Here is a 13,383-nt window from a genome sequence, read left to right on the forward strand (position 1 = left end):
TGCTTAGATGGTTAATTGCTAAAGAACATAATTACATGGAATACATAAGACATTAGAAACACATTTACCAGACTTTGTCCAACTACACAGATATTCTTACCGTTTTTTCAGAAAATTGTTCTTTAGAGAATAGTCTGCTTTACTACAGAACTCATTCTTCAGAGAATATTTCATATAATACATAACCTGCTTTACTACAAAACAGAACTATGAGCGATGCAAAAAAATCATGAAGCATATTTTAGAAAAACTGGAAAAATATAGAGTAGAAGGGTTAAACTCCTCCTCCTCCTTTTCCCCCACCTTCCTCCCTCTCTCCCCCTCCTTCGTCCTCCTCTTTCTCTCTTCAACGTTCTCGCATCTTCAACAACCTTTTTTTCTCTTCCCCTTACCTCTTCATACTCCTCATGTTTCCCCTTCATATCCCTCTCCCTCTCCCTTGTCTTCTTTTTTTTCTCTCCAACGTTGTTGCATCCTATACCGTCTCTCTCTTTTATCTTCATGGTCTTCCCCCTTCCCTTTCCCTTCTTCCTCCCCTATACCTTCTAGGTCTCTCATCTTCCTCTTATATATTCTCCATTTTTCCTCCTCCTCCACTTACTCTCGTATTACTCCTCCTTTCATTTTTTACTCGAACTTCTCCTCCATATCTTTCCTTTTTTCCTCCCCCCTCCCTTACTCTCATATTACTCCTCCTTTCCTTTTTTCCTCCCCCTCCTTTTTTTATATTCTATGGTGTACCCCTAAACTCTATACATTAGTCTATACCATGATCTTATTTATTTGTCTTTGCTAACTTAGTTTCTTAAATGACCTATTAAATCGTCTATTCATCATTCCAATTACTCAATAACCTTCTCATTTACTTATTAGTTCGGCGAATTACCCATTAGCTCACGAAATAGTATAAGAAACTAACTAAACATTCAAAAAATCCCTATTATCATGTCATGAATCATAACAGATTTTTTAATAGTAGTTAGTGCTTATTAAAAGTGATTTGTGATGTTTCTCATATAGAATGGGGATACAACATTAATAAGTGAAGATAAAGGTCAAAGTACGGTCGTTTGATAGTGATAAAGGTAATGGAGAGTTAAACGAGGTTATGATGGAGAAAGAAGTAAGAAGTTTAGGGGTACAATGTAGAATTAAAAAAAAGGAGGGGTACAACATAGAAAACCGAAAATTTTAGGGATACACCGTAGAATATCCCTCTATTTTTTAAATCGAGTTTTTTTTTATAATTTTTCATTATAATCATTTCTCTTCGTATTACCCTTTTCTATTTTCTCCTCATACTACACCCCTTACCTCTTCTTACTCCCCCGCTCCTTCCCTTGTCATTCTCATTCTCTCTCCAATGTCCTCGCTTCCACAACCATCTATTTCTTCTCCTTTTCATCATTGTAGTCCTCCTCCTTCCCTTTCCCCTTCTTCCTCCCATACCCCTTCCTTATCCCCTCGTCCTCTTACATATCTTCCGTTCCCTCTCTTCCTCCAGTTTCTCTCTTAATTCTCCTCCTCACATTTGTTCCCGAACTATTCATACTTATCTTTCTCTTCCTTTTTCTCCTCCCCATCCCATCCCGTCTTCTTTCCCTTTCCTTTTATCGCTCACAACCGTTCCTTTTTCACTGCCTCCTCTTTCTCCTCATTCTTTTTCTCAGCCTCTATATCTTTCCCTTTCGTAACGTGTGGTGTGTTCAAACATTAGTATACGTTAACTTGACTTAAAGTGTCTAAATAGGCGACGAAAGAATAATTATCTTACAATTCAAAACGGTAATGTTATCTAATTATCTAATAAAAATAGAAAAAATAAGCTTACAATTGAAAAATAGAAATAAAAACTTGGAGATTGGTAGAGGCTCACTTGGTATGCTATTGCGAGTGATCCCAAGCTGCGCTCGACAAATTTATCAATAATAGCATGTACTCTCTCTTCATTCAATATCCAACTTAATCTTAGCCAGTCTGGCTGAAAGGTCAGCCACACCAAACCTGGCAAGGCGAGTGGATGACCTAGTAGCAATAGCACGAAACACTATATTAGCAATAAAGATAGGCTATCATGAAAAAGCCAAAATAAAAAGAAAAGAAAAAAAATAAAATTGGCTTATTGCCTAAGGTAGAAGCACTGGCGCCTTCGAAGGCTTAGGTACCCTGGCAGCACCGTCAGTCTTCAGGCAACGAGGGAGATGACCAGCCCCACAACAAAGAGGCCAGGACCTTTCCATTGGAGGAATAACAAGAAAAGCGGAAATATTTGCAGTAGGGTACTCATTTTCAGTAACCGATTGATTCAAAACGAATGGAGTTCCAGGAGACATCACTCCCCTGGAAGATTTTATTTTTGCGGCCATTGTTGGAAGATTATTGAAGAATTATTAAGAATTAAATCAAGGAATTAAGAGAACTCGAAAAAGAAGATTAAATTAGAAGGAAGTGGATTTTGGTGAAGATCAAATAAATAAAGTGAAAGAGTATTTATACTCAGTTAAATTAGGGTTTCAACAGCAACTTGCAAAGATAATTATTAAGGGTGTTGTAGTAATTGCAACACGCGTCATTAAACAACCAACTAGCCGTTACAGAAGTCAATCAACGATAATTCAACTGTTGAGCAGTTTACCAAAATGAGAAGTTATCTCCTTATTTCTGGCCTGACCCAGCGAAGATAAGGAGATAAGGGGCAATTGTTAGGCCTGGAAATCCGCTGACATCCCTAGAAAATATACAACCTCGACCTGACCATCAGGGTGTCAGGACGTCAAGCTACCAGGACATACGAAGACAGGCGCCAAGCCATGGAGAGGACAACGGTCAAAATATCAGGACGATATTTGACCAAGAAGTCATATTATCGAAGAATATACGCACAATAATTAGGAGCATTAATTGGAAAGATTCTGCTATTAAATACAGCAATTAAGGCCAAAATAAAGAGCATTAGTCCGGGTAATTAAGACAGAATATTTGGTATTAATGACGATATTATTCAGCCGTTCAGCATTGCTATAAAAGGAACACATGGAAATCATTTGAAGAAGAGCAAGACATATACAAGCATACGACATTCTGTTACAATACTTAAGATAATAATGATCAATTGTGCTAAATATTCAATATTATAGTGAAATCCTATCCTGGCTTGGTGCCCGTGGTTTTTTCCCATTTAAGGGTTTTCCACGTACAAAATTCCTTGTCTTATTGTTATTCTTTTATCGTACTTTATTCTTCAAGTTTTATGCCCTGTCATACTTACCCACAGATTAATTCGAGCTAGTTAACCCTGCCTAGACCTACCCTGACCTGATTTCGTCTTGCGCAAAATCCATACAAAACAATAAGAGAAGAGGTAAACATAAACACACATCCCACAACTTAAACACATATATAAATTGTGCACGCCATACTCGACCGAGCTCTCAACCCACTTGATCGAGTTGAGGTCACTCGATCGAGTTGCCCACCTAATCGATCGAGTTCATGCAGACTCGGTAGCTACCCACATGCTCAACTCAACTACTTTTCAAAACAACTATATATATGTATATACCACAATGCAACATCCTATTCACATGTTTCTAATAAACCACATTAGAAATCAATATCATGCAATTCTGTTATTCATATCAACATATAATCATGCAAACTACTCGCCTTTCGCCACTATATCCTCCTTTCTCCACATTCATTTATCCACCAATTCATACAACGCATCATTCAATATACATATGCAATATAACTTAAATAAACACATAGAGATCCCATGACACACCCATAGTGACCGGTTAAAAGTTGTAGGGCGAGTTCGCGACTTTAGAACGTCTCCCAAGCCTTTGCATTAGCTCCTAACAACTCCTACCCGGGTTCATTTTATTTTGACTCCCTAGATTCATTGGGTTCATTAGTTACAAGTTCCAAAATCGTCGCTCTGATACCACTTTGTAACACCCCTATACACCAAGGTGTCTTACCAAGACCACCTAGTGCATGAAAATGCTACCATCTCGGTTACCCGAGGCAATGTATATCAAATTGACCATAAAAAAACGTATTTAAATAAGTGAATGAGTTTAAGTGATTACAATATCAAAATCCCAAACTATAAAAGAAATACAAATGTTCTCAAAACCAAACCAACTGAAAAGAAAATTAAGTTCAAGACACAGCGGAAGACTCTAAAGACATGTGATGACTCCATCCCAGCTCTCCCTCGCGCAAGCCATCTCATACTTGCTCAATAACTGCTCACTATCCTCGAATGGATCACCACAGTTTTAAAAACATTTAAAACGGGGTCAGTTACTGATTACATAAACAAGATACTCAATATACAAACAACACACAATTCCCAACTCCCAACTCCATAATGTCTCCACACACCTGACTACACACTAAAGTGTGCAGTCCTGCCAGAATACCCATCGCAACAGATATTCCACGCCGCCAGTGGGGGACCGTAGCCTTACCCACCAAATCCCCGCTCATCTATTCCGAGCAATAACCCATGTTCCATAATGTGCACATCCCCTCCTGTGGCGGGTTCCACAGAGGGCGAATCAAGGGCGTGAAGCCACTCCCGCAAGTGACTCCACTCAGCCGAGGACACGCCTCGCGAACCACAGACAAACACAACACAACCAATTATACAACAACAACACCAATACAATCCAATACGATAAAGATCAAAAATAAACACAACCATCACCAACAACTATGTAATCAATAACCGAGTAGGGAAACCCTACCTGGAATAAGCAATCACCAAATCATCACAAGGCAGCTATTCAATATTGCTCCTCTACGAAACCACCTCCTATAATCACATAATCATACCATTACCATCTAATACAACATTATACTCCCAAAACCCCCAAATTTTCCAATTAGGGTTTTGAACAAACTCAACGAAACGATATAAAAACTATACAAGGATCTTACCCACGACACGACGAACTCAACGGCGTAAAGAACACGACGATCCGATGATCCTAGCCTTTGGGATTTGATAGCAACGCGAAGATGAACGTAACGTAACTTGCTTTTTCTTTTGTGAGGTTTTAGAAAAGATAACAGTGATTAAGAAACTGACGAAAAGCTTTAAATTTCAATCACGCGTTACTAACAAAACCCGGCTAAAATAACCCGCTGAACCGACTTACTCGATCGAGTAAGTCACTTACTCGATCAAGTGACCCTTACTCGATCGAGTGCCACACTTACTCGATCGAGTATGCTTCAGCAGAACACTGTTTCATAAACCAAACTTACTTACTCGACAGAGTAAGCCTCATTCGATAGAGTACCCAAAGACTTACTCTTTTTCTACTATATGCAAACCAATTTAAAATATAATCTGGTGACCGGAGATGACATTGCTAAGCATCTACTATAATAAAAGTAAAAAAAATCTAATTTTTTATTTTATCTTAAACCTAAAAGGCAAATATTATTATTCCTGAATATGTTTTGTATGAGTTCCTGCAAGCGACCAAATTATTTGAGTGCAGCATATAATGACTCAGGGCTCTAAAAAAACTTTTTTTTTTCTTCTATGCTAACCTAATCCAAAACATGCTCCACTAATGCACTCAAAATTACAACCAAACTCACAAAATCAGATTACAAACTTATGACATAAAAATTAATATAAGTAAATTCAAAAGGGTAGATTATGAGGAAAAAAAACACTTACCGCAAATAACTAAATTTGAATTAAAAAATACATAGGGAAACATTGTATATACAAAAGGTTAGATTAAAAATAGGGAAGAAAAAGATATAAAGTATGTGCCGCAAATTGCGAACTGAAGAAGAAGACAATACATGCAAAATTACATTGACAGTGATTGATTTTTATTTTGATGGTTTGGTGTTGTTATGTCTTGAATAGTTTAATACAGATAGTTAGGGTCGGCCTTTAGGGAATGCAGCCAGTGCGGGCGCACAAGCCCCCCAAATTTTGAGGGCCCAATTCTTATATACACTACTTAGAATATGTAAATATTAACACAATTAGAACAATATAGTTCAATGGCCAGCAGAAGCACCACTATACTACATCAGTGATCCGAGTTCAAACACTCCCGTGGGCATTTTGTTTCATTTTTAAATTATGGGGCCCACTCCATCATTAATGGTCTCCTAGTTTTTGTTTCCAATTGGCCTTACTCCATTAAACTACCACCTTTCACTTTTATTTTAACTAGTTGGTTGCACCGCGCGCGAAAGAGCGCGGTCCCCCAAGGATTTTTTTTTTTTTTTGAAATAACCCCAAATGCGGGATTACAAACTTATCATTAAATCGGCTTTCGCAACATCCACGATGTGTTGAGGAATCGTCAAAGCATCGAAGAAATTACTACCACCCAAAATACAAGAATGAGCTAATAAATGAGCAGCTCTATCCTTATTTGGCTCGGGTGTCTATACTTGTTGGGCGATCACAATAAAGCTCTTGTTGTTATATTGTTTTCATGGTTGAATTTACAAAATTACAACCATTCGTAAATAATTCGTATTTAATTTTGCTGAGAGCATAAATACCCAAATATACTACGTCTTTTGCTTAGATGGTTAATTGCTAAAGAACATAATTACATGGAACACATAAGACATTAGAAACACATTTACCAGACTTTGTCCAACTACACATATATTCTTACCGTTTTTTCAGAAAGTTGTTCTTTAGAGAATAGTCTGCTTTACTACAGAACTCATTCTTTAGAGAATATTTCATATAATACATAACCTGCTTTACTAGAAAACGGAACTATGAGCGATGCAAAAAAAACATGGAGCATATTTTAGAAAAACTGGAAAAATATAGAGTAGAAGGGTTAAACTCCTCCTCCTCCTTTTCCCCCACCTTCCTCCCTCTCTCTCTCCCCCCCCCCCCCCGCCCCTTCATCCTCCTCTTTCTCTCTTCAACGTTCTCGCGTCCTCAACCACCTTCTTTTCTCTTCCCCTTACCTCTTCATACTCCTCATGTTTCCCCTTCATATCCATCTCCATGTCCCTTGTCTTCTTCTTTTTCTATCCAACGTTGTTGCATCCTATACCGTCTCTCTCTTTTATCTTCATGGTCATCCCCTTCTCTTTCCCTTCCTCCTCCCCTATACCTTATAGGTCTCTCATCTTCCTCTTATATATTCTCCATTTTTCCTCCTCCTCCACTTACTCTCGTATTACTCCTCCTTTCATTTTTTACTCGAACTTCTCCTCCATATCCTTCCTTTCCCCCCCCCCCCCTCCCTTACTCTCATATTACTCCTCCTTTCCTTTTTTCCTCCTCCTCCTTTTTTTATATTCTATGGTGTACCCCTAAACTCTATACATTAGTCTATACCATGATCTTATTTATTTGTCTTTGCTAACTTAGTTTCTTAAATGACCTATTAAATCGTCTATTCATCATTCCAATTACTCGATAACCTACTCATTTACTTATTAGTTCGGCGAATTACTCATTAGCTCACGAAATAGTATAAGAAACTAACTAAACATTCAAAAACTCCCTATTATCATGTCATGAATCATAACTGATTTTTTAAAAGTAGTTAGTGCTTATTAAAAGTGATTTGTGATGTTTCTCATATAGAATGGTGATACAACATTAATAAGTGAAGATAAAGGTCAAATTACGGTCGTTTGATAGTGATAAAGGTAATGGAGAGTTAAACGAGGTTATGATGGAGAAAGAACTAAGAGGTTTAGGGGTACAATGTAGAATTAAAAAAAAAAAGGAGGGGTACAAAATAGAAAATCGAAAAACTTAGGGGTACACCGTAGAATATCCCTCTATTTTTTAAATCGAGTTTTTTTTATAACTTTTATTATAATCATTTCTCTTCTTATTACCCTCTTCTATTTTATCCTCATACTACACCCCTTACCTCTTCTTACTCCCCCGCTCCTTCCCTTGTCATTCTCATTCTCTCTCCAATGTCCTCGCTTCCTCAACCATCTCTTTCTCCTCCTTTTCATCATTGTAGTCCTCCTCCTTCCCTTTCCCCTTCCTCCTTCCATACCCCTTCCTTATCCCCCTCGTCCTCTTACATATCTTCTGTTCCCTCTCTTCCTCCAGTTTCTCTCTTAATTCTCCTCCTCACTTTTGTTCCCGAACTATTTATACTTATCTTTCTCTTCCTCTTTCTCCTCCCCATCCCATCCCGTCTTCTTTCCCTTTCCTTTTATCGCTCACAACCTTTCCTTTTTCACTACCTCCTCTTTCTCCTCATTCTTTTTCTCAGCCTCTATATCTTTCCCTTTCATAACGTGTGATGTGTTCAAACATTAGTATACGTTAACTTGACTTAAAGTGTCTAAATAGGCGACGAAAGAATAATTATCTTACAATTCAAAACAGTAATGTTATCTAATTATCTAATAAAAATAGAAAAAATAAGCTTACAATTGAAAAATAGAAATAAAAACTTGGAGATTGGTTGAGGCTCACTTGGTATGCTATTGCGAGTGATCCCAAGCTGCGCTCGACAAATTTATCAATAATAGCATGTACTCTCTCTTCATTCAATATCCAACTTGTTAAGAGCATGATTCAAAATCTGCAAATCACAAACAACCCAAGTACAAATTTAAAACAATATATGACCACCGCCCTTTATTGCCCATGTAACTTGTGTTTAATCATTGGCAACTTTGACCTATAATTTCTCCACATATATGTAGTTACACAGTAAAATTAAATTTCATATTGTGTTAGATTTATCAAAACGACAATTTTAGTATCATCCAGGTTTGCCAAATTGAATACATAATACACTCGATACGATTCGTGATATGGATTCGCGATTCACTCAATAGAACGTATTAAAAATAATATAATTCGCTAATACGTATCGATCGCTTAATGTACAAAACAAATAAAATAAAAAATAATTTTAGAAAAATACTTAAATTAATGATATAAGAAATTACAAAGACTTCATGAGAGAAAATTGATCAAGTAATGATCTTACACGTCCTTGAATATCCAAAGCAAAAGAAAAGCTAATAAATAGCAGCAAAAGACAATCTGCTCCCCGCAACTGATCTGTGCTCACTTGAATCCGTCAAACATTAATACCAGTGGCCAAACCTTGCCATCTCTTGGAGCTTAAGGGATAAATCCTCCAAGCTTAGATCAGCGGGCTCATTATCCCATTTCTTGAATTGCCCAGTCACATAGTCAATTGTAAATCTAGATATGAGACGGAGGTTTGAATGAATAAATACAAGTTTCTCGGCTTTAATATTATTCAATCTGTTTCTAACAATGCTGTGAATGAACTTGTATGTGCTCCAATTCCTCTCGGCAGAAGAAGAACTGATAGGCTGTGATAAGATCTTAATCGCAATCTGAGACAATTCTGGCGCTTTCGAACTATACGAAGACCACCAAGTGATACCATCCATTATTAAAGCATCTTCTTGGACCGCCTTCAAACTAAATAATCCTTTCTTCATATGAAATTGGCCAATCTGTCCTCTTAATTTGACTTCTTCAGTTGGATTTTCAGCAAACTTCTCAAACGCCTTCATTACTCATATGACAACTTCTTTATCCATATTTGGGGCCTTTCTTTTAACACCTCCTGGAGTAGTGGATAGAAGATAAATAGCATCATAGAAACGAGGATTCAAAGCAAATCTTAAACAATGAAAGGGAACATTCATCTTCTCCCATCTCATCATTAAAAAAGTTGTAACTACTCTATACTGTGAGAATTTATCGGTTGGTCAATGTCGACTGACCCTCAAAGTCAAATAATGACAATAAATTCGATGGAGGGAGAATAAGATCTACAACATACCTGTTCCGGAGCACCTTTATGAACACAATGCATTTTACCATTGTTGACAAAGTAAGTTAATGCCGGCCTTTTGTCAGTTGGATTAAATGGCAAAAAGTGTATCTCTCGAACTCTAGCATGAGCCTATAAAATGTGAAGACAAATAACTCGAGTCAAGCCAATAAGAAAAAGTACACTGTTAAAAAAAAACACCAAATAGCCAACCTCCTTACTCCTTAGGGTCAGCTAACATGTTAACTATGGTTGCATGCCTGCATCTATTGCATATTGGTTTTCTTTTCGGGATGCTCAAGCTGCCATTAAAACAACAGTATCGGCATCTACGCCTTTCGAGACCTGCAAGTGAGTTTGTTTACAGTTTAATAGAATGATTCATAATAGCGTTATCCAAGTGAGATAGATAGAGGTCAAACAACTTACTTCAATCGATTTTTTGTACACTATGAGCTTGTTCAGCGTTAAAAGTTCTAGTTTTGTCACTACAAAGCACATCCATACCAACCATTTCCTCTATATTTGTCATTCTTTTGATGATAGCTCCCTAACGACAATTATAAATGGCTTTAGACCTCAACATCAAAGACCTTACTCACAACCTCATATGAAACGGTCTTATCTGTAGGAACAACTCTATCCCTATAATTAAATAAGGAATACAAAAGGGATTCAGGTTAGTCTCACATACTTTCTGCCTACCATTTTATTGTATATGTTTTCAAAATACAAGGGGAATTTGGAAAAATGAATATAAATAGGCAAGGGTAGTATGACTCAGTACGAGAAGGATGTATACAAGACTCACTGAGCATCTTAATATCATTGGAGCTAAGAGAAAAAAAAATAATCTGCTGAGCGAGTCTACGGAAACCAATAGCCATGGTAATTGACAGGACAGTGGGCATGGCAATAGGAATTCCATCAATGAGAAGGACGAGCAAATTGTCAATTTCAGGACGATATCCACGTCGTTGTATAGTGTACATGACAATGATTTATTCCAACATCCCAATAGCTATAGAACATATACAGAATTCCTGATAGCTGTTAAGTCTTGCATAGAAACAAAACATTTCAAAATGAATACAATGGGGATCCAGGATTCCAGAGAAGTAGCCAACTTATGAGTTTAAATTCATTACCTTTTGGAACTAACCAACTTGGTTGGTTGAGTCAACAAGGTCAGCAGTTTTTCCAAAAAAAAAAGTGTGGACTCTAATTGCACTGGCGATAGCTTCAATGTCTCCTTGTTTGCAAGTACAGCCCGAGTAAACACTATTGTTAGGGCCTTTTGTGACTGGGGGAGACTCCATTGTCAATGTAGACTGCAGACGTTACAACTTCAGTAAACTAAAGACATCTTTAGAATGTCATGACATGAGTATTTCATAGTAGTAATTAACCTACCTGGTCAATTTTCAAAGGATCTCCCTTCACAAGACGAGCATCCGCTTTTAGGACATCAGCAATATATGAACCCATCTAATCATATTCTAAAAAATGAAAGGATTTACGGATTTTATGCCTTGCCTTTTTGGTGTATAGGGAGCTTGCTTCACTCAGAATTTTAATTGTGTCATTAGAAAAACAACTTCTAGGGGTGGTGTCAAATAGGCAAGGGTGCGCTACATCTTCTAGACCCGGGTGTAATGAAAAATATACAAGGGTTTTTAGGTCGTCGCCCAAAAGCGGCGCACCACCTCGAAGTATGGGTGTGGTGTCAAATAGGTTTGGATCTAGGAAGCATGGTCAAGAGCAGGAAAATAAATCAGGACATGACTTTAGGAAGGGTAGTAGGTTACGTTTTGGTACTTGGAATGTTGGCTCTTTGACAGGGAGATTAGCTGAGGTAGGGGAGGTTATGAAAAGGAGAAGAGTGCATATAATGTGTCTACAAGAGACAAAGTGGGTCGGAGATAAAGCAAGGGTGATAGCGCCTTGGGGTTATAAGCTTTGGTACACGGGTAAAGACAAAAGTTGTAATGGAGTGGGTATTGTCATTGATAAACATTACATTGATGATGTGGTAGAAGTATCGAGAAAGAGTGATAGGATTATGAGCATTAAACTGGTAGTCGGGGATGAGGTGGTGATCGGCAAGTGCTTACGCACCTCAAGTAGGTTTGGATGCTTATTTTAAACGAGCCTTACAGGAATATTTGGAAGAGGTTGTAGAACGAGTCCCTATTGGAGAGAAATTGATCATTGGTGGTGACCTCAATGGGCATGTGGGTACTAGTCGAGTTGGCTTCGAGAACATTCATGGGGGTTTTGGGTTCGGGGAGAGAAATGAAGCAGGAAGTGACATATTAGATTTTGCTTTGGCATATGACTTGGGTGTAATGAACACTTGGTTCGAGAAAAGACATTCTCATTTGGTGACTTATAGAAGTGGAGGTAATGCTAGTCAAATTGACTTCCTTTTGGTAAGGAATGTGCGGAGGAAAGAGTACACCGATTGCAAGGTCATACTCGGGGAAAGTGCCGCAACACAACATAGACTAGTGGTTCTTGATTTTCGGGGTAAGAGAGACTTGAGGAAGAGAAAGATAATCGGTGAGGCACGGATTAAGTGGTGGAAGCTACAAGGGGGAAACCAACAAGCGTTTTTGGATAAGGTTGGAAGTAGCGATATTTGGTCAGATTGCGAGGAGAAAGATATTGATGCAACGTGGGATAAATTGGAGCATGTTGTAAAGGATTTGGCGAGGGAGGTGTTAGGGAAATATAAAGGGAATAGACCATCAAGTAAGGACACATCTTGGTGGAACGATGTCGTGAGACAAGCGATAAAGACTAAACGTGAATGTTGTAAGGTTCTGGGGAAATGCATGAGTGATGAGAACTTTGAAAAGTGCAAGGAGGCTAGACGGGCCGCTAAAAAGGTGTTATGGGATGTGAGGGCAAAAGTTAACCAAGAAGTGTATGCCAGGTTGGACACGAGAGAAGGAGAAAAGGATATCTATAAACTGGCTCGCATAAGAGCCCGAAAGACGAGAGATATTGGGAGAGTAAGGTGTGTGAAAGATATGGACGACAAGGTTCTGGTTCAGGATAACGAAATAAAGGCTGGATGGAGTTCTTACTTTGATAATTTATTCAATGGACACTAGGAACAAGGTATTGGGGATGTAGAGGTAACACCAAGCATGGTTAATCAAGAATTTGTGCGTAGAATACAAAAGAGTGAAGTTAGAAAGGCGTTAAGGAAGATGGGGTCAAAGAAAGCAGAGGGACCAGATGGTATACCCATAGAAGTTTGGAGGTGCTTCGGGGAGAAAGTGATCGAATAGGTAACCATGCTCTTCAACAAGATTTGGAGGAGCAACAAGATGTCATCGGCTTGGAGGAGAAGCACTCTTGTCCCTTTGTACAAGAACAAAGGTGATGTTCAAGAGTGTTCCAATTATCGGGGAATTAAACTTATGAGTCATACGATGAAGTTATGGGAGCGGGTAATCGAGCAAAGTCTTAGGAGATGTGTAGACATCTTGGATAACCAATTTGGATTTATGCCCGGAAGATCGACTATGGATGCGATTTTTATCATGAGACAGTTCAC

General features: G+C 38.2%; 1 protein-coding gene across 1 annotated transcript; it reads right to left on the reverse strand.

The window, feature by feature from the left end:
- Positions 1 to 10,112: 10,112 nt before the first annotated feature.
- Positions 10,113 to 11,303, reverse strand: LOC141627575 (plasma membrane ATPase 1-like). The gene is made up of 5 exons (XM_074440813.1): positions 11,229 to 11,303; positions 10,982 to 11,146; positions 10,806 to 10,865; positions 10,264 to 10,365; positions 10,113 to 10,160 (listed from the first exon to the last, which is right to left on the reverse strand). Exons 1-5 carry the CDS (start codon positions 11,301 to 11,303, stop codon positions 10,113 to 10,115), a joined length of 450 nt encoding a protein of 149 aa, XP_074296914.1.
- Between the last annotated feature and the right edge of the window lie 2,080 nt (positions 11,304 to 13,383).

Source organism: Silene latifolia, chromosome Y (assembly GCF_048544455.1).
Source record: "Silene latifolia isolate original U9 population chromosome Y, ASM4854445v1, whole genome shotgun sequence".
Lineage (NCBI taxonomy): Eukaryota > Viridiplantae > Streptophyta > Magnoliopsida > Caryophyllales > Caryophyllaceae > Silene > Silene latifolia.

Bases quoted from the DNA above. Each gene is read 5' to 3' on its own strand.
- LOC141627575 (XM_074440813.1), bottom strand. From the start codon at position 11,303: ATGGGTTCATATATTGCTGATGTCCTAAAAGCGGATGCTCGTCTTGTG. The intron at 10,866-10,981 runs GTTGGTTAGTTC...AAGACTTAACAG, and splicing joins TTGTTGACTCAACCAACCAA to CTATCAGGAATTCTGTATAT. The intron at 10,366-10,805 runs GTACACTATACA...AATTGTCGTTAG, and splicing joins TTGGAATAAATCATTGTCAT to GGAGCTATCATCAAAAGAAT.